The sequence below is a fragment of the Rhynchophorus ferrugineus genome, unplaced genomic scaffold (assembly GCF_030347505.1).
Source record: "Rhynchophorus ferrugineus isolate W39M unplaced genomic scaffold, kcgeb_rfMv2 rfM2, whole genome shotgun sequence".
Taxonomy (NCBI): domain Eukaryota; kingdom Metazoa; phylum Arthropoda; class Insecta; order Coleoptera; family Curculionidae; genus Rhynchophorus; species Rhynchophorus ferrugineus.
The window spans coordinates 45,290,465-45,312,714 of NW_027472581.1; the positions used below are offsets into that span (position 1 = coordinate 45,290,465).

General features: G+C 30.2%; 2 protein-coding genes across 3 annotated transcripts in view; one reads left to right on the top strand and one right to left on the bottom strand.

Annotated features, from left to right (window-relative positions):
- The window catches only part of IA-2 (tyrosine phosphatase IA-2), a 90,240-nt gene extending 82,649 nt beyond the window's left edge, over positions 1–7,591 (top strand). For both annotated transcript variants that reach the window (XM_076393943.1, XM_076393942.1), the window contains exons 18-21: positions 36–190; positions 2,075–2,264; positions 2,324–2,507; positions 5,920–7,591. In XM_076393943.1, coding sequence (XP_076250058.1) covers positions 36–190; positions 2,075–2,264; positions 2,324–2,507; positions 5,920–6,048 — 658 coding nt within the window. In that variant the 3' untranslated portion in view covers positions 6,049–7,591. The remainder of the gene's footprint in view (positions 1–35; positions 191–2,074; positions 2,265–2,323; positions 2,508–5,919) is intronic.
- A 2,320-nt stretch (positions 7,592–9,911) lies between these two features.
- On the bottom strand, positions 9,912–21,428 carry LOC143189937 (uncharacterized). Its single transcript, XM_076393944.1, has 7 exons — positions 21,219–21,428; positions 17,045–17,125; positions 16,779–16,980; positions 13,787–14,012; positions 13,512–13,730; positions 10,235–10,365; positions 9,912–10,176 (listed from the first exon to the last, which is right to left on the bottom strand). Exons 1-7 carry the CDS (start codon positions 21,384–21,386, stop codon positions 9,989–9,991), a joined length of 1,215 nt encoding a protein of 404 aa, XP_076250059.1. The 5' UTR covers positions 21,387–21,428; the 3' UTR covers positions 9,912–9,988.
- Positions 21,429–22,250: the final 822 nt, after the last annotated feature.

The window sequence follows — 22,250 nt, forward strand, 5'->3', positions numbered from 1 at the left end:
CTATATATGTTATGTTATTTTACATTATTTTGCAGGAATCCAGCTTATATAGCTACACAGGGTCCTCTTCCACATACCGCCGCTGATTTTTGGCAACTGATTTGGGAACAAGGAGCCGTAGTCATTGTAATGCTTACTAGGCTTACGGAAGGCGGTACTGCTATGTGCCATCGATATTGGCCAGAAGAAGGTAAGAAATATCGCAATTTGAATGTAATAATTCATTCAAATTGAAATGGTAGTGTGTTATTACAAATTACTTATTTTTACCCTTTTGCGTTTTATCCGCTATCTATGCGTTTTTAATAAACCGCCTTAGAATTACAACTCTTTTAGAAAACATAGTTATACTTTTGAGCCAGATGGGGATATGGAGACTTAAATATTAGTGCATTAAAAGCTATTGTACAGTTTTTTTCTACAAAAAGAACAATATTAAAACAGAATTTTTTGCTAAATTTGTATTGAAATTGTTATATAGATCCAAAATAAATTATGGCTGCTCTCTCTATAATTAATTCAGCGTGCCATTGTCGATTTTTTAAATGTATTTTTGCCCTCTATATTCAATACGATTTCTATGTTTAATATGAACTCCTCCACTTATCTGATGTTCGCTGATGATCCTGTATTCATTGATACAAACGTAAAGGCTTCTGGTATTCTTCATGACAGTTTGCACTACAGAGCCATATCACTTCAGAGTTAATGATTAAAATATTAGGGTATTGACAACTGACGGATCGACTCCTATTGTAAATCTTTACGGAATTCAGTTAAAGTTGAAATATTTGGGATAAGTAATATAGGAGAAGAAAATGACATCCATCGCCAAAATAATAAACCGAATCAGCCAAGTTACAACTTTTGCTTCTCTAAGATGGCTCTCAAATTATACATGTATCTCTCCAAAATCTTATGTAAAATGAAATTATTCGTTTAAGCTACGACAATTAGAGCACAATTGAGCAAGATATTCAGAAACGCAGATTATAATGGTTTGGTAATTTAGTCAGCATGATAATGACAAAACTGCCTCCCAAAGGAAATGTCAGAATCACTGCTCGGACTGGTAGTAGCTCTCTAGATTATCCTATATAATCACTATCGGCGAAAGACGAAACTGTTTTTGTACTAAACTATCTAAAAAATTGGTATTCCTCAAATCATCCAGGATGAAGTATGTTTCACATATGAGCTAACTTGGACTCTTATATTGATATAAATTGAACATTAGGATCTTATAATAAATAAAATACGAGTTTTCTGGCATTCCCATTTCAGAAACTATTCATTGAATGTTTGTGGTTAAATTCCTTGTGATGTCTGTGGTTTGTGTCCTAAGCCATAGTTCATTATAGGTTTCACAATAAACTCTCAAACTGTCCGACTATTCTATCTTCTAAGATTTTTGCAATATAATATTTTTAATAAGTTAAAATTATTTTACTTAATATCAATTCTAAAAGATCGTTTATAAGCTTTATAGTTCATAGATAATGCCTTTACCGCACATACACAGTGGTTCATGTTCTTGGTCTGTATACCTTTTCTGTAACTGTTTGGATACAAAAAAATGGAATGACTAATAGCTCCGCCAGAGCTGATTAAAGATATTAATTACAGATATTACGAAGTCATTTTTTATTTAACGAATAGGCGGTTTGCCACAGCATGAGTATGAACTGCTGGAGAATGATAAGAAGCTTTGGTGTATCAAGGATAACATTATTTTTTCTTGCTATATATTATTAATAGATTACTTATTGGATCCTGTTATTATTTTTTTTTGTCATAGATTGAAATAATAAATGTTAATGTCCCCCGGTGAGGAATTTACGCCCACCACCCTCAAATGCAAACTTTTTAATTATTAGGAGAGTATATGACTTATCTGATTAATTGAATACTGTTTTCTTCCTACAAAATATGTCAAATTTATTTAATTTCCTCAACGAAATCAAACTTCATTTTGAAATGTAGTTTTGTCTTGTGTATAGCTTTATTTTACATTAACTTTTATCTACATACAATTGTATTTATTAATTTATGTATTTATTTGTTTTATCTGTAGGTTCCGAAGTATATCATATCTATGAAGTGCATCTGGTTAGTGAACATATCTGGTGTGATGATTATTTGGTACGATCATTCTATCTGAAGAACGTCAGAACAGGCGAAACAAGAACTGTCACCCAGTTTCATTTCTTGTCTTGGCCGGAAGCTGGAGTTCCAGGTTCTACAAAAGCTCTTTTGGAATTCAGGTAAAATATACATAGATATTTAAAAAGATCGTATATATCGGTAATATATAAAATTTTAGACGAAAAGTAAACAAATCATACAGAGGCAGATCGTGTCCCATCGTTGTACACTGCAGTGATGGTGCTGGACGTACCGGAACTTATTGTCTGATCGACATGGTATTGAGCAGAATGGCAAAAGGTGCAAAAGAAATTGATATTGCTGCAACTCTAGAACATCTAAGAGATCAGAGACCCAAGATGGTTAGTATATGATAAAATTGTTTTTAGAAAGTAAAAAAATTTGGGTTTACGTGTTCATTCATATTATAATTTACGTTTCGTATGTAGTAATAACATTATTGCCAAGATACACTCATTTATCAACTATTTAGTTTGCCTGTTTTGTAATTTTAAACACTTTTTTAGATCGAGTACCAATATATTTTAAAGATGGTTGTGATAGATTCGCGAGAACCACATTGGGCTGGGTATTGTTGCGCAGAAGATAACTATATAATGCTGCTGTCGTCCATTTTGCAACAGTTTTTCATTCAAATTTCCTAATAAACATTCATATTGATAGTTTTATTCAGGTTTGGCAACTACTAGTTACACATCTACTTGATACTACTTGATTTATAGCTCTCCGTGACTAATTTAGGCTTTACCGGCTTTTTAGTACATCCATTGTACCAAAAATCGATAAGCTTAAGTCTTGATTTCTTCAAGTTAATCTGGAAAAATAATGAAGGTCGAAATTGCAATTTTGAGTTCTGTCTTCTTATTTGGTTTGGTTTCCTAGTCTTAATAATGATAGCGAAATGAATTATTTAGGAATGAAAACATAAAAATGATGTACATTGGTTTAATAGTTCTATTCTCCACTTCATATTCAAATTTGTGAATGGTCAATTTTCAGGTTCATAAATCAAATTCATCAATAATCAGGTTTATAAATCTGAAATAAACTTAATATTCACTTGGATTGTTTTTACACAGAGCGCAAATATTATAATTATAAGATCTATAAGATTTTTTTATAGCACTAGATATATTTTCCTTCTCCTTTACCACATTTGACTTTCATTTGACTTTCAAAAGAGCATGCTTTTTAGTAAATATAATATCTCCATAGTAAAGTAAAAATGCTATTACAGACAGTGTAATTGAAGAGGACAATATATAGTATGCAGGAAGTAGAGTGTGTCATGAATGTTACCGCATTGCATTTACGTAAGCATTATGCATTTTAAAATTCCTTCATTACATTTTTATATTTACATAGTGTAGACCTTATTATATGTTTCTATAACACATTATTTTACGAATCACTTATGATTCGGGACGGGACGGAATTAATACACCATTTATGGCCTTGGAACAAAAGAGAAACATTATTTTGATCCCTGGTAATTTATACCCACTCGATACAAGTCACAGCACCCTCTACTATTTTCTTCCTCCTTTCTATACTGACTCTTGTATCGAGACAAGTCATATATTTAACACATTACACACTAAAATAACCAAATAAACGTGAATAAATGCAGAATTAATCGACTAATGTTGCCAACATTCCCAAATGTATTACATAAAATCAATATGATCATTTTATTTTGACAGCAATGTTATATTGACAGCAGCATATCTTATATTTATAGAAAACGATCACGTTTTCTCTCTTGTTTCGATTCGAATATAACGAATTATATACATTAACGAATAATATGTAAATTAATTGATGGTGATTTATCATAGTGATTTTATTCACTTTGTGCTTCCCATTCTCGATCTGGAATGTTTCAATTAACTACTTCACTATCTATCAACTATGTCAAACTCATTAATTTTAATTTACAAAAAATTAGAAAAGTTAGAATTTAATTTAATTTCAATCATTTCTTGATTTTTAAAATTAAATAGTTAATATTTATAGATTAAATGTAATATCAAAATAAAAGTGAAACACAGAAGGCTATTATACACATTGCAACTATAAAATAAGGTTTAGATTCAATTTACCATTATTGCAATATTTCTATCAACAGTAGCTGGATTGAATTCGATTTAATAAGTATTATATTATTCAATTTCAATCACTGTAAATTTTACGTATTAGAAACACGACTTTATTTAGACAGCAAATGTTGAAGTGAAAGAGCAAATAACAAATCAAGGGAATTTGGAGGAAGGTTTTCTTCAAATAGTTCAATAGTTTCAATTCAACAATCTAAAAAACTCTCTTACATTACTGACGATAAGGGCTTAAAAACTGCATGCAAAATGCGTGTACAAATACAATCAGGGATAAACGCAGGTAATAACTCTAAAGAGTACCCAATAATAGCACAATCTTTATTTGGGAAATGTGAGAATAGTATTATTGAAATCCACTGAAGTACCCAATATCTGATAAGACAAATCCAAATTGTATCAATACCAAACCTACTAAAAAATTTTATGATATGACCAAAATATTAATTTTACATAACATATAGCAAATTAAAATTATATACATATAATGATGTTTAATTTTCGTAAATATTTAGCAGTTCTGTGGAATCAAAATTGGGTAAATGAAATGCACAAACTGTAATTTTGATATTAATTTTAATAATAGCCTTACAATCTTATAAACAAATGTGTACAACAACAAACAACTGCAGTAATTCATCTAATACTTTTCAAAATCTGTGGTTAGACATGTTTTAACATATTACGCTCTCCTCAGATTTCTTAAACTAGATCTCTACATAGTTTCTTGTATTTACTTTACTTGACTTGATGAATTATTTGATGCTATTTGAAACCATACATTTGATATTGGCTTTTCGTGATCTAACCATGATGTGATTTGATTGACACTTGTTGAAGGCTTGAGTTTAATTAAAATTTTTCTCAATGTTCAATGGTGAATAACAGTGAATGTTCATTGAATTCAGTTAAACGCCAATTTTCTTCGGTTCAGTTGGTATTCCAATCTTATAGAAACTGACTTCATGCCCACTTTTATGATTAAATCAGGCACATTGTACTAAATATAATTTTCTATATTATTTGGTAAATGAAAATATAATGAAATTATTAGTGACTTAGGCCTCAAATATTATTAACAGTGCTATTTACGTCGATATTACGTGAATTATACTTTATTAAGAATTATTTTATTGCTATTAACAAATTAACGATGTTTAAGCTATACCTTACAAGACTAGTCACATTTTCTGTATTGAAACAAAAATACAAAACATGTTTGGAGTTTTAATCGATGTATAATTTAACATTAGAGAATCTCACACGATCGATGCACATTACAATGTCACATACACATGATTATAACATACATTTATTAAAATAAGCTATAAACAGGAGATGTACTCATACAAACCGTACAGTGCGACCAAAACAACTATCCCACAATCCAATTTAGAGGGTTTCAGTGCGCATTTAAAATAATACTATTTCAAACGTCGATTTCTCTTTCAAATCCATTTTTTTAAAGATATACCTTTCATTCTGGATAAAGTAAATACGTAGAATTGGCATAAGGTGGTTTTTCAAAAATAGTCATCAATGCAAGGTGTATTGGCGACAGCTAGTATTCAATAAATAATATACCAATAAATAGAAAATACGAATTGAATTGAATCTATTGATAAATTACGTTTTTCAGGTTGCAACAAAACAACAATTTGAGTTTGTGTTAACTGCAGTTGCTGAGGAAGTCCACGCCATTTTGAAAGCATTACCACCTCAACCGTCACCGGCACCCCAAACTACACAGGAAAAACCCGAAAAATAAATTTAGAAAATCATAAAACAAAAAATAGAAGAAATAATAAACTTCTTACATCTATCCCCAGCCTGCTACAGGCAGTACATTAAAGACTCTGACAATAAGCAACGCTCAATACATTTTACCCAACCCTATTGAGGGTAGCTTAAATTCTGAGCCTTAATCCATCAACCTTTTCAGAATAGGGCGTATAAGAGCACATTTTTCTTCAAAAAAAAATGTTCTTGATTCCCTATATAAACATCATAATGTCTTTAATTTCTCGGCATTAATATATCATTTAAGGTACCTCTTCAAAATACTTCAGTTCAACCTTTGTATCTACATATCTCGTAGAGTCAGGTTTCCCAAATCGAAAAATGTAGATGTCTATTTGAGAAAGAAAAACTACCACAGTGAATTCGAGTTTGAATGTATCTTATCGACCAGGCTCGACGTTGTTGTTTTTAATGTTTTGGAACAAATTCGCGTATACGACAAGGTACAAATTTGAATTTGCTGTCGTTGTTTAAAATATATCAATCGAAACTTGATTATTTTGTATAATTGGTTCACGATTAAGAATGATACGTACAAACTATCCGCAGGAAATTATTACAAATTGCCAGTTGTACACGATATGTAACCTAGGAAGGAATAACCATCAGAGTTTGCTTATTTCAGTCCTGTCCTATATAAAAAAAAAATATTTTCGTTTGGAAATCGATACGTTTCTTATTAATATGGGCCCCCTTGAATCTCCAAACAACCCCGAAAGGCACCAAATCGGTTTCCATTACGCGAATATAAAGTAATTATCCAAAACAATAATGAAAATTACTTAATGTTCTTGTTTATATGTCTATTTAATATAATAACTTTATATATGTGTTGAATTATTTTACGATTTATTGTTGTATATTTGTTTAATGTATTTAAAACTGACCGACATTCCTATTTCCCGACTAAAACGTCGTACGCCATACCCTATTTAATGAATGTAACGATCTTTACCACTAAAATTTCCGATCAATGTTAAATATAAACTTGTTATATTTCCTCTTTTGTCCGAGATATTGTTCGTTTTCTCTGTTATCAAAGCCTAATGACTGAGCCTAATTTAGCATTCCGGCGGATCTCTTATCGATGATGTTTACTTTTATTTCACCGTGTAGCGTGTCTTTGATGTAACCAGCCTCCTTAAAGACATGCTATACCTCTATAACGCTTATACAAAATATCCAGACTGATTTTATTTTTGTGGTTTCATGGTAAAAACCATCCTCTTATGGAAAGGTCGACCGTCAATGTTCGGGCGGACGATTTTTTCATCAGTTTTCGTTGACTTTAGTACTTAAGCTTATAAGATTTTAAAGAATAAACTATAATTACAGATGTTTTATGCTATATTATAAAATATATATTATAATCAAGTATATTTTGTCAAATTATGAGATAAATATGATGTTAATGTTAAAACTGTACGAAAAAATCATCAGTGTACTGATTCTATCTGAAATTAGATTAGTGTAATGTACTTATGTGTACGTATACAGCAGATCAGTTGTTATTATTTGTCTTATTTCCTTTTGTCCTTCAAGTCCTCGTACGTACTTCTCATACCACATTATAAAAAATCATAATACCAAAATAATATCAAATCAAGATTCGGAATCTCAAAAAAAAGTTTAAATTGGCAGTTTCTTTTAATACAGGACTTTAATATCACTAGCTTTTCCCATTTCCTCTACAGTATTTAACCACTACACTACCAAATACTAGTTTCAAATTATAAAAGTAACCTATTCAGCTTATTAAATATGAACAACGCACAAACGAAAACCTATAAACCCTGAATACTGTGAAAAACTTATCGAGCATACTGTCTCTGTAGCTAACGTGCTGTTCTGACATCTGCCATTCTCTACATCAATCTTCGATAGAAAGAATAATACAAGGAAACCATATTAATACACGAAAAGAAACATTAATGTATTTAAACGAAACCTAACTACCAATTATTTCAAAAGATATAAATTACTTTCTAAAGCGATTGTTAGAAAGTCTCAATCTTTGATGGAATTTATTAATCAACTGAGCCTTGCTATATGGACAAATATTCGAAAATAACCGTCTTCTTCCTTGAAGTATATCAATGCTCATGCTTTTATCAATGCTCATGCTTATGGATGCTTTTCAGCGTCTTATCTGAAATATTTGGTGGTCAACATATTGAAGATATGCTTGGTTCCTTCTCATACATTCCTTCTGAATCTGAACTCAACTCAACTACCTTGTTCTGTCTTTCTCGATACAGAGATATTTCACCTGGGCCGGATGGTATCAGACTGTCCTTCATCAAAAATATCAGTTATAATTAGTTTCTTTATCTGCTTGCTTGATTTATTTAACGCTATATCAGACGAAGAAATATTGTCTATCCAATGAAGTTCTCTCTCGTCTTTATACAATAGTTACTTTCCCAGTAGTTACAGGTCTCTTACTTGACAAATGCAAGCTGCTTGAAAGTATGATCATTTGATGATCAATCAGCACCTGCGTGCATACAGTTAACCATCTATTTAAATACCAGTTGGGTTTTACTAGGAGTTTCTCTACGACTAACCACTTCGTTGGATTGGATAGTGGTGTGCTTGATGATTAACAAGGGAAATCAGAATGTTCTCTTTATAAAATCATTTTTCACTAAATGAACTAAATGAAGTGTTAATAAAATTGACTCTAGCAACTATTTTCAGAAAAATGGAGTTCTTCAAGTATTGAGCACTAGACCTACTATAGCGGTAAACTTCATTTTGCGTTTAGTTTTATTAAGTTATTTAGTGTAAACAAATTCTAACCATGCAACGTTAATTAACTTTGTGGCTTCATTTGCCCATTAATCACGTCTAGAAACTTATGGTGATGATTTTCCGTCAGTGGTGATTTTTATATCAATGATAAAATGTAACCGACGACCAAAAAAGATCTAAGACAACTAAGTAAATGGTTACCATTCGAATACCAGACGAGTTTTCTGTACCGCACTGTAACTAGCAATGAAAATTCTAAATTAAAATCTAATACGACAATACCAAGCGCAAAAAGTTGTAGCTACGTGTTGTTGTAAAAAGGCAGATCGATGATTGATACAACCCTATTGAGGATAGCTTAAATTCCGAGCCTTAATTCATTAACTTTTTCAGAATAAGGCGTATTAGAGTATTTTTTTATTTAAAAAGATACTCTTGATTCCTTATGTCAGTCAGGTTTCCCAAATGGACAAAACAGATGTCTATTTGAGAAAGAAAAACTACCAAGTGAATTCGAGTTTGAATGTATCTTACGACCAGGCACGATGTTGATGTTTTTATTGTTTTGGAACAAATTCGCGTATATTGTTGTTTAACATGTCAATCGAAATTTCATTACTTTGTATAATATCGATAGGTACTCGAAGTCCTTGTTAGATTCCTTCTTCTGTTCGAGACATTGTTCCAGACCAAACCAAACATAACCAACATGCTTCCTTCGAAACGTTATCGCCATGTGGCCAGAGAGATAAGGTTAATGTATAAAATAATAGAAATTATGATATATTTGATTAAAGATTATTCAATTTTTTACAATAGCTTTTTACGTTCATACATTCAAGCGATTAGATGTGCCCTATAAAAGTATATCATTAATCCAATATAAAGTCATTTCAAGAGTCGTATCGCTGGTACAGTCTTCGGTAAGTATCCAAAACTAATAAAAGTATAACAGTTCCTGATTAACATTATACGCTTTAAAAAAACATATCAGTTGTTTTAACAAAATTAATGGAGTAAATGTAAATATATTAAAAAATATATCTAACATAAAATGAAAGAATTATTACAACAATATAATTGCAAGATGTGTATTAACTTTTCAATTTTTATATTCAATATAATACTTGATTTACACAAACGCAACAATACTTTTATTTTTCTTCATCCAAAATACTTCGACCTTTCGGATTCCTGTAAACCCATTCTGTTGTTCCCCATGCATCTTTTCCATTCACTTTATATGTACAAAGTCGTTCATATAGTTTTATATCACAATCTTTACTAAGATAAAAGTGAGGGGAATCGGAAACATTAATTTGTAAGAAGTATTCGTTTCCTCCTGAAATTGAAGAATTATTATGTCAATACAATATTTGCACCAATAATAAATAACTTACCAGCTTTGAACGAAAAAGCATAATCGTCTGGCGGTTGACCCATTTCGCCAAAATTGAAAAGTTCGAAGGTACAATCTGTTATTGAGTACATTTTTCCAGTTGCTGCATTATACATATGTCCAAATTTTAATCTGAAATATAACATTTTATTTAATTTTATTTCTATGAATTTCCCACAAGCGTAATTCGTTGCAATATTAAAGTGTTAATACTAATATGTGTAGATAACAATATTAATAAAAAATACTTAAATTCACCCCATACATATTTTGCGGAACACTTTTCGTTGAAATACAGAATAGCCTACACCGTTACTAAATGAAATTTATCTTTTTAAATTTTATTTCAACACCCCAAGAACAAGGTTTTGCCCACTATTTGGAGGGAATAAAAGAATCATGATACTCTTTCACATTATTATTTATGTTTGAGTAGACTGAAGAGATATTCTTTTAAAATAATATAATTTTTTATATCATTTTCAAAAGAATTCTCAGGACGGGTCATCCTTCAATTATAAGATATTGTAAATTAATTATAGATGTAAAGTCGATTACATTTAATAGAAACATAAGTTTGTCTAAAGCTCAAGCAGAACTCTAAGATTACAAATTTCATTTTAAAAATTGCATATGGATATTTTTGTTAGACATTAAAGATTATGATATTTTTGTTAGACATTAAGATCACTAAAATGAAAGAATAAAATAAATAATTCCCTTCAAAGTTGATGATGTGGTGTTTATGACGAGTATTTAAATGAACGCTTTCATTCCGGAAATATTTATATTAAAAATGGACTTCGCCATGACTGCTCAATTGTTGAAAAAGTCTACAACATCATATACATATTTAGGTAGACCAGCATTTTACAAATAATTGCAAAGCTCTGCACCAAGGAAGGTGATGCTAAGTACTGGTGGAAATGATAAATATAATATAATTTCAACAACTAATGGGATTGAAACAAAATTGGGAGAGATCGGCTGAGATATTTTGATGTGTATATCGCATATGTCTACATATATACTATACGTATATAAAGTATATCCTCTGTAAAACTCAACTCAATGTTCAGGCAGAAAAGTGGTCTTTGAAAAATACGAAGAATATAAAAAACATTGTTTTTTTAATCATTACCAAACATGGCAGCAAAATGTGGAAATATCTTTTCGAAATGAAAATTGGTCCTCTTTAAATTAAAGAACCAACAGCTTTCCCAATGAACTCTTCTCTTCCTACGACTACAGTATTCGGCTATAAATAGGAACCTGAAGATCCAAAATGGTATCAGCTTTTGAACAATCTCAGTGACATATTATATTCAATAGAGTGAGGTTACTGAACTAACCTATATATCAATTTTATTTTTCATTTAATGTGATACATCTAATTAGGACATTTTAGTTCAAATACTTCTTTCTGGTTGGTGTAGATTCTATTATATCCCATACAAAGCGAATTAGTTAATGGGCCTTCATAATTTATTTGAGCCCCAGATGTTCACAAAATTAGGAACGGATAATTATATTTGCCAATTAAATATCTTTTATCTTAATTAACCTATTTCCAATTTCAAACCCACCTTCACTGACTCTAAATTGTCCCAAAATCATAGCTAAAAAATGTGAAAACACAAAATATTGTTTTGTTATAATGTAATTAAATAGCATATCTCGAATTGCATTTTTACTTTCATGGCTATCTCAAATTCAATATGCATAGTTAGCCAATTCCTTTCCTCGCAAAATAAAACTCCCTGTCGTCTACAGATCAATATAAACTGTTTTATTGGCAATTTCATACTATGGTGTTCATCCAATGGTGGTGGTGTTCCCACTAATTTGTATTGACTTATTATATAAGTAATGTGTGTATTAATAAACTTAAGATTATCTTAGTATCTGAATAGTTCTGAGTAGTAGAATAATGTTGTCAACACTGTCAAGCTTTTATACTCATATCCAATTTTGGTAGGTTTGGTATAGGTTTTACAATTCCAGAATAAAACGCTCAGAATGCCATTACCTTCAACAATTTTATTTAGCAATTTCAAAATCATTGAGAATCTCGATATACCGTCATTGTGACATGTTCAACGCAGCATACCACAAAAAATTCACTACAAGCGATAAAGAAAAATAATGATGCAATACTACAATAAAAAAAAATTCTGATCAGCAGATCATGACGCGCATACGATTGAAATATGTTATTAACGAATGTAACGAAAACGATTCAAAGTAATAAAATTAATTTACATTGTATGTCTCTATAAATCATTGCACATTAATTAATAAACTGTGATACCGAACATTTACATCAGCTATTTCTAATCAGAAATACAGTTCATTAAACATACATTTTTATCATCATAAAGATTATAATACTATTAGGGTAAACATAAGAAAATAGTTACATTGAATTAAAAATGTATTATTTACATTTTATCGGCTAAAACTATTTAAATTTAAACTACCTTATATTAAAAATAAATATTTAATGATATACATAACTAAAGAGAATGTCTAGAAGTCGTAGTAGTAGTAGTAGAAATTATTTAAAAATACAGTGGAAAGTAAAATTATATAATGCTACAAGCTGATATTTAAAAATACAACGTCGTTTGATATTTAATTGCAATAATTTAATTGTTATGTTTAGTGATTTAACTGATCATTGAAAACATAAAAAATAACATCGTTGTATGAAACAATCTAATGAATGTAATCTTCTACTTTTGGGAAGCCTATTACTTCACTTATAACAGTAATATATTGAGTTATATTTTAATTATATTGAAATTAAATATAAATTAATTTGAAATATTTTATTTTCTTAAATTACGTAAATTATATTTAGCTTCATAAACAGTAATGTCCATTTACTGATCTGATTTTGGACACCTTATGGTTCTAAGTGGTTGCGAGCATTAAACCTTTCAAATTAAATAATTTTGTGAACATCACACACATGTCAACAAAGTCAATCTCTTTTTTTAGTGACTAGCCCAATATTGCTCCAGATTAAGACATTTTTAATGATCAGTTTTTGAACAGCTGTGACCCCTGTCCATTTTAAAACAAATACAGACCTCTATGTTTCATGCAGGATTAAAACACGCGAGGTTCTGATCAGTGAGTTAAAGTCTAACAGTTTAACTACATCACTAAGAGATTCAACTTTTTTTTGTATTTTCCTTGTTTAGTCAAATACTTTAAACACTACCTTCCTACTATGTATTAAGAAAATATAATATATGGTAATTTTATCTTACCTAGAAAATATTAAAGGAACGCATATGTTGCCAATATAGAACTGATCACCATTTTCAGCAGCCACATAATGTAGACTGTATCTCTTAAACAAGCTCCAGTCTCTGTGTTCTCCCATTGAATGGTCTCTAACGCTATCTAGTTCAATTTTATAATATTTTCCATCAATTGTAATATTAGCCCTTAATGTACCAAACTGTTCGTAGTGATCTTGATGAAATCTTAAAGAAAAACATTTAAACAATGGGTCACAAAATTAGAAAAAAAAACCACAGACTTCTTTGAATTCTCGAAGTAACTTCTGGACCACCGCTCGTAAGCTAAACCTGTTGCCATTTCCCACGGGACCATATCGGTATTATAATTATACCATGGCTTGTCAGAACTCCAGGTAGCTTCAATTTTAACATCATGCAGTTTTTTACTATCATTGCACTCTTTCAATTGACCTTCATATTTTATCGCCCATTTTTCCATTGGCTCACTCACAGATACCTTAATTCCTAAAATATATAAGAAAAAATATAATCTGAATAACATTGCAGCAATGCATATATACTGGTATTTATATTTAATTTTTTTTTCGGTTAAAAATCAGTTAGTCCATAAGGTTTTACATAAGCAACAGTATGATACCAATTATTCCGTTCTGAAGTGTTATTTTGCTATTCTTCATTTACATTCTTTACACGTCTAGAAAAGAAGGGCTACCTCGAACTGTCTTAAAAATTATTAAATAACTTCATTGTTCAGGATGTCAGGGAGATAAATTAGAAACATTGTTAACTATGTTTATAAAATTCTTATATTTATTTTTCAAAATAACGTTTTTATAACAGCTGCCTTTTCATGGCTTTATCACGGTACCGAGGAACTAATTGATGTCAGTTTCGTAAATCACGTTTAAGTGTCTTTAAAAACATTTTATTTGTGATCCTAATGAACCAGCGTTCCGAAAATTATTTAATGAATTTAACAAGTAATTCACCATGGTCCTTCGAGCCGGATAGAAGTACCATATATCGATTCAACATTCATTACTAGGGGAAACCTTAATGCCACGCATACGTTCTGGTGGTCGACACTTATCACCACAAAATAACACATCCAATATACTTATTGATACTGAAAATCATATTATCCTATTACATCAGTGTAAGGGTGAAACCACTCTTATTTTTAAATTATTTTAATAACAAGAGAGACAATAACAAATAAACTGATTTACTATGATTAACAAACAAGTGGACATATTGGGATATCTTGAAGATAGGTGTAGAAGCGCTAAAGATCTGTATAAGGAATCAGAATTATTTGTAGTTATTTTACAACAAGCAAAATGGAATAATACTCCAATAGGAAAAGTAAAACATCAGAGATTATCAGAAAAAATTAAAAACCTAGTAACAATATTTTAGATAGTTGAAAATTAATTTATAAATATCTTAACAGACTATCAAGAGATTGATTATATAGTTAATAAATTAAATCGACGCAAATTTCCTCCAAAAAACTTGCCAATTTCGAGAAGAATAGGAAAAAAGATTGCAAAACAGCAGAATTACTCTCTGAGTACTTAACAAATACTACTTAGCAATCCACACCCTTCTGACGCATATGCAACATTTCCTATTACCAGTGGTTAAGTAATTAAATAATTGCTATGCCAAAAAAATTACGTAAATTATTATTATAACTAAACCACGTAAAGCCCAAAAACTATTAAAACATCCTACGCGTCATTATCTCTGCTACCAATCATATCCAAACTGGTTCAGAAGCTGTTCTTAAAACGCCTAAAATCAATTATTGGAGAAAAGTCATTCAAGCCGGCTCACCAATTTGTCTTTAGAAATAAACATTCGAGAGATAATCAAATAATTAACGCTGCAATTTTAAATATTAAAAAAAGAAAAATTTTCATCTATAGTCCTTGACACATACTTAACACTAGTCCCTTGGATACAAATTGCCAAATAAATTACCTAAACCAGATTCTGATGAGCCAGATTCTCAAATACTATATTCCTGCATATACGGTAACGAATATTTAGATTTGAAATCCATTTATGTGGGTGTACCACAAGATAGTGCCATTGTGCCAACATAGTACACTTCATTTATACCGGTGAATATCCTTAAATGTGAAAGAGTAACAACGACCACAATCGCTGAAAATACTGTCTTAAACATAATTACATTAAGACATCTATAAATAAATTACAACAAGCTGCCGTTACTGTTTACACCAAGGAATAGCTCAATGAAAATTAAATGTCACCATATCTAAACATGTAGATTTCACCTACAAAACATATATTTCATACCAATGATAATTGTCTGTAGATAAATTCTGTAAACAAATAGAGCTACATATGAGTATTTATATGAGTATCAAATAAATGTGATGCTTGGATCGACCTATCGCTATACAACAAATTGTTAACATGTAAACAAATTATTTTGAAATCGATGTGAACCTACAGTGTACAACTATGGGATTGTACAAAGAAATTCGATATTGACATAAATCAAATAAAGTTTTTCTGACCATTGTCCATGCATAGAAATGAAGACATCCACAAAATCCTAAGGGTATCTATAGTAAATATATCGATATTTCTATATTTAACAAAAAAGTGATATATTGGACTAAAAAAATATGGATATTCTTTAAACATTTAAAGAAATAGCTATATTTTTAATAAACTAAATAAATAATTACGTTAAATAACATATTTAAAATGAAGTATCAAAATACACAAAACCTTTTTAAAAAAATAAACTTTTTTATCACCTATTTTAAAAATTAACGATCTGAAAGGTTTACTAAAAACAATTGAAAATTTTTTATATGCTTAAGAATTATCTTCTTTTATTTTTTTTTGAAAAAATATGGAAAAATATCGGCTAACAAATATATCGATATATCGGTTAAAAAATATCGGCCAAAAGCTGAACCATTTGAATGCATAAAATCTTCAACCTTTTGTACCGTTCCATCTACCTTTATGTTGGGTTAGTTCATTAGTGTAATTTAAGTTGTTTAATTAATAAATATAGCAAACCTAGCCTTTGCGGATTAATTTGTGCAAGGAAGAGAGAAATAAAGAGAATTCCTTTCCTACGCTTCAACATCCATCAAATGCATCAATTTAAGCTTGGGTTTGATATCTTAGATCTGGACTCGATGAATAATATTTAAAAAAACTATATAGTAAAAACTATCCATAATACATGTATTTTGTGCTTTATAAATTAAACAATACCTTCTGCCTCGTAGCTTTGCTCTTCTCCTGAATTAAATAAAGCTGTATCTGGTGCTTTTGGTAATACAAGAGTTCCCAAACCAAGAGAGTCGATCTTCAAAACGATGAATCCATCAATAAGCCGATTTCTACGCCTTGCTGTTCCAATTACAAAATAATCACCATGTTTGTTTGCTGATGAAAAGAAAACTGCATCAACGGCCTATAATCAGTACAGATTAGTTTTATTTTTTAAAATTTTTTTTAAATAATCGTAAATTGTTTACATTTGCGGTAGGCGGCAATTTTTGAGGACATTCTACTTTGTTCATATCATTTCTGGTAACGGGAGATAAAAAATGCTTGAACTGAAAATAAAAGAGTCATTAAAATACCCCTTTAAAAACAAGACCTGATAACTTTTATAAAAACATATGATTCGAACTGCACTGCAGTATACTAATTATCCAATCAAAATATATCAATTATCAAAAAATAAATAAATATTGTAATGAGATTATAATTTTTACATTTTTAGATCATTTAGATTTTTCTCAAACACAGGTACACATGCACTAAAATTATATCTACGCAGTAATAAATAATTTTCACATTTTGTCCATTATATAATATTTACATATTACATAATTATATAACTTAATATTAAAAGTCATGTCGCCTAATTAGTAAACAAAACGTATATAGGTAATTTTTTAAAACAAAAGTCAATTAACATTATTAACGGTCGATCAAAATATATAAAACTAATTTTGGGTAGTTATTTACTTAAAAATTATGATAAAAATTTCATATCAAAATTTTTGATAGCCTATTTAAGTCAAGGTCCTGTAGTTGTATTTGTTTTTACATCTTATCTATGTCAGTAAAACGCACAAGAAGCTAATAAGAAAGTCTCTGTTGATTATTATTCATCCCTTATTTACCATTAATACATACTTAGGGTGATATTCTGTGCTGTTAACAAAATTTTCAAAATTTAAATTAAGATGAGATGTTTTAGTGACACGGCATCCAAATCGTCTCGACCGGAATGGGTTAAACAATAGACGATAAGAATCATTCTTCTACTTACGATCGTATTTCCTTCGAAAATCCATTCCCTTCGTATTCCAAATATATATTTTGAAACACATCAACCAAAGGTTATGAAGATCATAAGTATCATAATATGGTAGTAATGAATCTCTGGATATGTTAGAAAACTACTTTATAACAAATCTGCGTATTTACTTTACCCGAAATAAAACTTATTATATTTTTATTTATTTTAAGTACCTTTAATTATGTCTAGAAGGCAATTAACGTAATATTAAGCTCAATAACATTGTTAATAACATTTGCGTTCAGACCTCATTTATTTGTTTATTGTAAATATGAGTCCCTAATAATTTTGTTTTATTTCCATTTACCAAATAATATAGAAAACTTGACTTAATATAATGTGACTGCTTTAGTAATACAAGTATTCATGAAGTCAGTATATGTTTCTATAAGATTGGAATGCCAACTGGACAGAAGAAAATGGGCTTCTAAATGAACATTCACTGCTGTTCACTGCTGAAGCATCATATATTCTCAAAATGCAAAGAAAAATTTTAATTATTATTAATTCAAACCTTCAACAAGTGTCAATCAAATCACATCATAGTTAGATTAGGAAAAGTCAATATCTGGTTTCTTGTAGATCAAATAATTCAATGGACTATACTTCACCAGGTTAATTGTAAATGATACATATTTGATTCGACAATGTGATTTTATCAAGATTTTACCGCCTTGTATGTGTATTACGGCAAATAGTAATTTCAAACATTTCGAACAATACTTACGTACAGACAAAGTATGAACTAAACGCTGTCCCTGAAGTCCAATAAAAAAAACTAGGCCGAGGTCTAGTTTAACAATTCAGAGGAGATCTTAATGTATTAAACCATGTCTAAACACAGATTTTGTAAAGTATTTGATGAAGTATTCTAGTTGCACATATTTATAAGATTTTTCCTTTCCGTCTAACCCACAATTTGTCTTTACGATAACTTAAATCTAAGCATATAATTAGGAGGACCCATCGGCCCTATCTCAGTCTCTGATGAAATAATGTTTATTCATGTTACTGCTGAATTTTTAATATATGCACCTCACTACACAACACTACACAAGATCAGATTGTTTGATACTTTTGAATCTGTGTCCTGCTCTGGTGGTATTCAAAAGTTGCAATATTTCAATATTCGTATGAAAATGGAGTATTTGCTCATGCCCCATGCAATTCTATTGATTTCTTGACTGACTGTGGGTATCTGAAGGTCTCGATGTAGGTAATCTGTCCTATAGTATTTGGGTGCATCCACAACACCTCTCAGGACTTTGTTCTGAAAAATTTGTATTTTATTTATGTTACTCTTTGCAGAACATCCCCATAATTGAACTCCGTATGTCCATATAGGTTTCAGTATTTGCTTATATAATAACAATTTATTATATACTGATAACTGTAATTTTCTTCCAATTAGCCAGTACATTTTCCTATATTTCAATTTCAGTTCTTTTCTTTTCTTCCTTCCAGAGAAGTTTTGCATCGAGATTCATTCCGAGATATTTAGCGTTGTTGCTATATGGAATGATTATTTATTGGAAATATTATTTAATGTTTTTGGTGCTTGTACGATCTGTTTATAGGTGAACTGCACATGTATAGATTTACTTTAATTAATTCTTATTTTCCAAGCTTATGTCCAATTATTTATATTGTCACTTGCCTGTTGTAATTTTCATGAGACTTCTTCATTATTGTCTCTGACAGCTATAATCGCAGTATCATCAGCAAATGTAGCCATCGTAATATTTTCCCTTTGTAGTATATCACAAGTGTAGTGTAGTAGTGTAGATAAAGCATTGGTCCCAGTACACTTCCTTGTGGTACACCTGCTTTAGCTTCTTTTATTGTAGAGTAAGCTTCTTCTTGTTTGACTCTAAATATTCTGGTTGTAATGTATGATTTTAATAGTTCGGCATGTTGTTTTGTCAACATTTTCTGTAGTTTATGAACAAGGCCTTGTGCTACATCTAAGAATATAGCTGAGCATGCTTTTTTACTTTCGTAGGCTTTTTCAATAACATCTGTTATTCTGTGGACCTGGTCAATTGTTGAGTGCTTGTTAATAAACCCAAACTGGTGTGTTGGTATTAGGTTTTTTTCTCTCTATGATCGGTTTTATTCTTTTCAACAGAAGTTTTTCAAAAACCTTAGATATTACTGGCATCAGTGATATAGGTCTGTAGGCTTTTATTTCATTTGCTGATGCATGATTGTAAAATCGTAAACTATCGAATTTAACAATTAAGCTCTTTACATTCATACTTCGCATTTAGATCGCAATAGATGTTGTTGTTCAAAAAATATGCAAATACATATATAAAGTAAAATTAATTTGGCTTACAAAACGCAAAGACATCCGGGCAGTGACGGAAATGGCGCAACTCATCACGATGGCGTTCTTCCATACTTTAAAAATCTCCATATGTATCCAAATAAATCAAAATCAGCATAATCAGAACCTGAACCAACTTGAAAAGAAGTGAGAAAATAATGAGATTTGGCATCTCAAACCTTGGCCTCATACAAATCATATATCATCATATTGAATAATCCAAGAGAAGCCTAATTGTCCCGAAAGAATTTCAACAACCAAAAGACGGAAGAAGTGAAAAGAGAATTCATATGTGAATATAAAAACAGTTAAGCATTAATAATGTCATATTATATATTATGGATATTATTAAACTGTTAAAAGGTAATCTATGAAATTAAAACACTTTCACGCAACATTAAATAATTACCAAGGTTTACAAATAATAATAAATATTTAATTAATTAAATAAACACGATTATAATCACATAACACAGTGAATTTAAATGAAATGATCTATATATATTGTTTATAGACACACTATCTACACCTTCAAAGTACTACTAATATAATGTCATATAAATATAATAATATAATATTGTTTTTTTGTTGGTAACTAACCAATTTATGAAATTCAACCTTATCTGGTTTCTGGCATAACTGATAAATTTGGTGTCCCATTTTAAATACTTGCCTATAAGCAATCACAAAATGTCTATAGACATTAATGCCCAAAACGCCGTTCATTGCAGCTAGGCTAACAATTTAACCGCTTAACCGGGACGCTAAAATGTTCTTTGCCTAAAACATTTCTTTTATATATACAATTCTGTATTAACTGTAAAAATGCAACTTCTAGAAATAACAATAAATAAACTGTAAAATTACGTAAAACATAAACAGATACTGCGATACTTAGAACTTACTCAACATTATATTCCCAAGAGCAGAACATTAGAAACTTGTTTCAAGTTCAAGTTCAGTTGTTTCATAAATCGAGTGAAAATAACCAAGCCCAATATTTACTCACCTTTTTTATGTATAGTATAGTAAGCATAAAAACAAATTTAAACCAGTAATATCCATTGGGTCGTTGATATACACCAAACATGGGAGCCGGTTTTTTATTACATATTTTAGCAGCAATTAAAACAAACACGGAAATGCAAAGAACCAACCAACTAGCACAGCAAAACATTTTGGACTGTTAAAAGTCGAACTGACATAATTGCATGTATATCTACAACAAGTATTTTATCTCGTTTAAATTAATTATTATCGGACAAACTTTAAATCTACCAAAAGATTATAAATAATTATAAAATTGATAACGCCGAATAAAAAAAGTGTAAAAGTCTAGTGATTAGGTAAACAAATTTCATGTTAGGTAAAAAAAATTAACAGTAACTATTTGAAATACATTACATGTAAAACTATTTAACACATTCATAATGACAAAATAATAATACCCAAAAAAAGGTATATATATAACAAATCTTCAGAGTTGAATATGAATATGAATTTACCCGATGCCCCGCACCTTCGCCATATAGCTTCAACAAATGAGAGATTCAAATTTTTAAAATATAAAACCATTGTTAAGCTTTTAAAATAAGAATTACTTACTATTTAACATTTTTATTTAATTAATTACAAAACTACATATCCTCCTCATGGGGCTTAAATTGTTTATCGGAGTTCGGGGAGTGAGGCCCCTGGGGCCCGAGTCATCCCTTAAGCCAAATTGTAATGCGACCCGTGACGATGGCTGAATGGCAAGTGAGAGTTATCACTAATTAATAACGGAGCCTACAGAGTACCTCCCGCGCCTCTGTAGTATTTAGTGTTACTGCTGCAGCGGACTTGTATTTCTTCCATACTCGTGGGTACAATATGACCACCATAATACTTTCTAATTTCCTCCTTTTATTAGGATCGGAAAGACCCCGGAGAGCGTCTACGAATTCAGTAAAAAAAAGTACAAGATACAGAATTTGACAAATTCTATATAATTAAGCGATTGGAAGAAAATTTTACACAAGTATCTGCCTTTGTAATAAAC

What these genes read in the sequence shown, in the direction of transcription:
- LOC143189937 (XM_076393944.1), bottom strand. Translation starts at nt 21,386, where the DNA reads ATGTTTTGCTGTGCTAGTTGGTTGGTTCTTTGCATTTCCGTGTTTGTT. An exon ending in TACTTCGAGAATTCAAAGAA is followed by an intron (nt 13,731 to 13,786) that starts GTCTGTGGTTTT and finishes TTTTTCTTTAAG; the next exon opens with ATTTCATCAAGATCACTACG. An exon ending in GTTCCTTTAATATTTTCTAG is followed by an intron (nt 10,366 to 13,511) that starts GTAAGATAAAAT and finishes GTTATATTTCAG; the next exon opens with ATTAAAATTTGGACATATGT.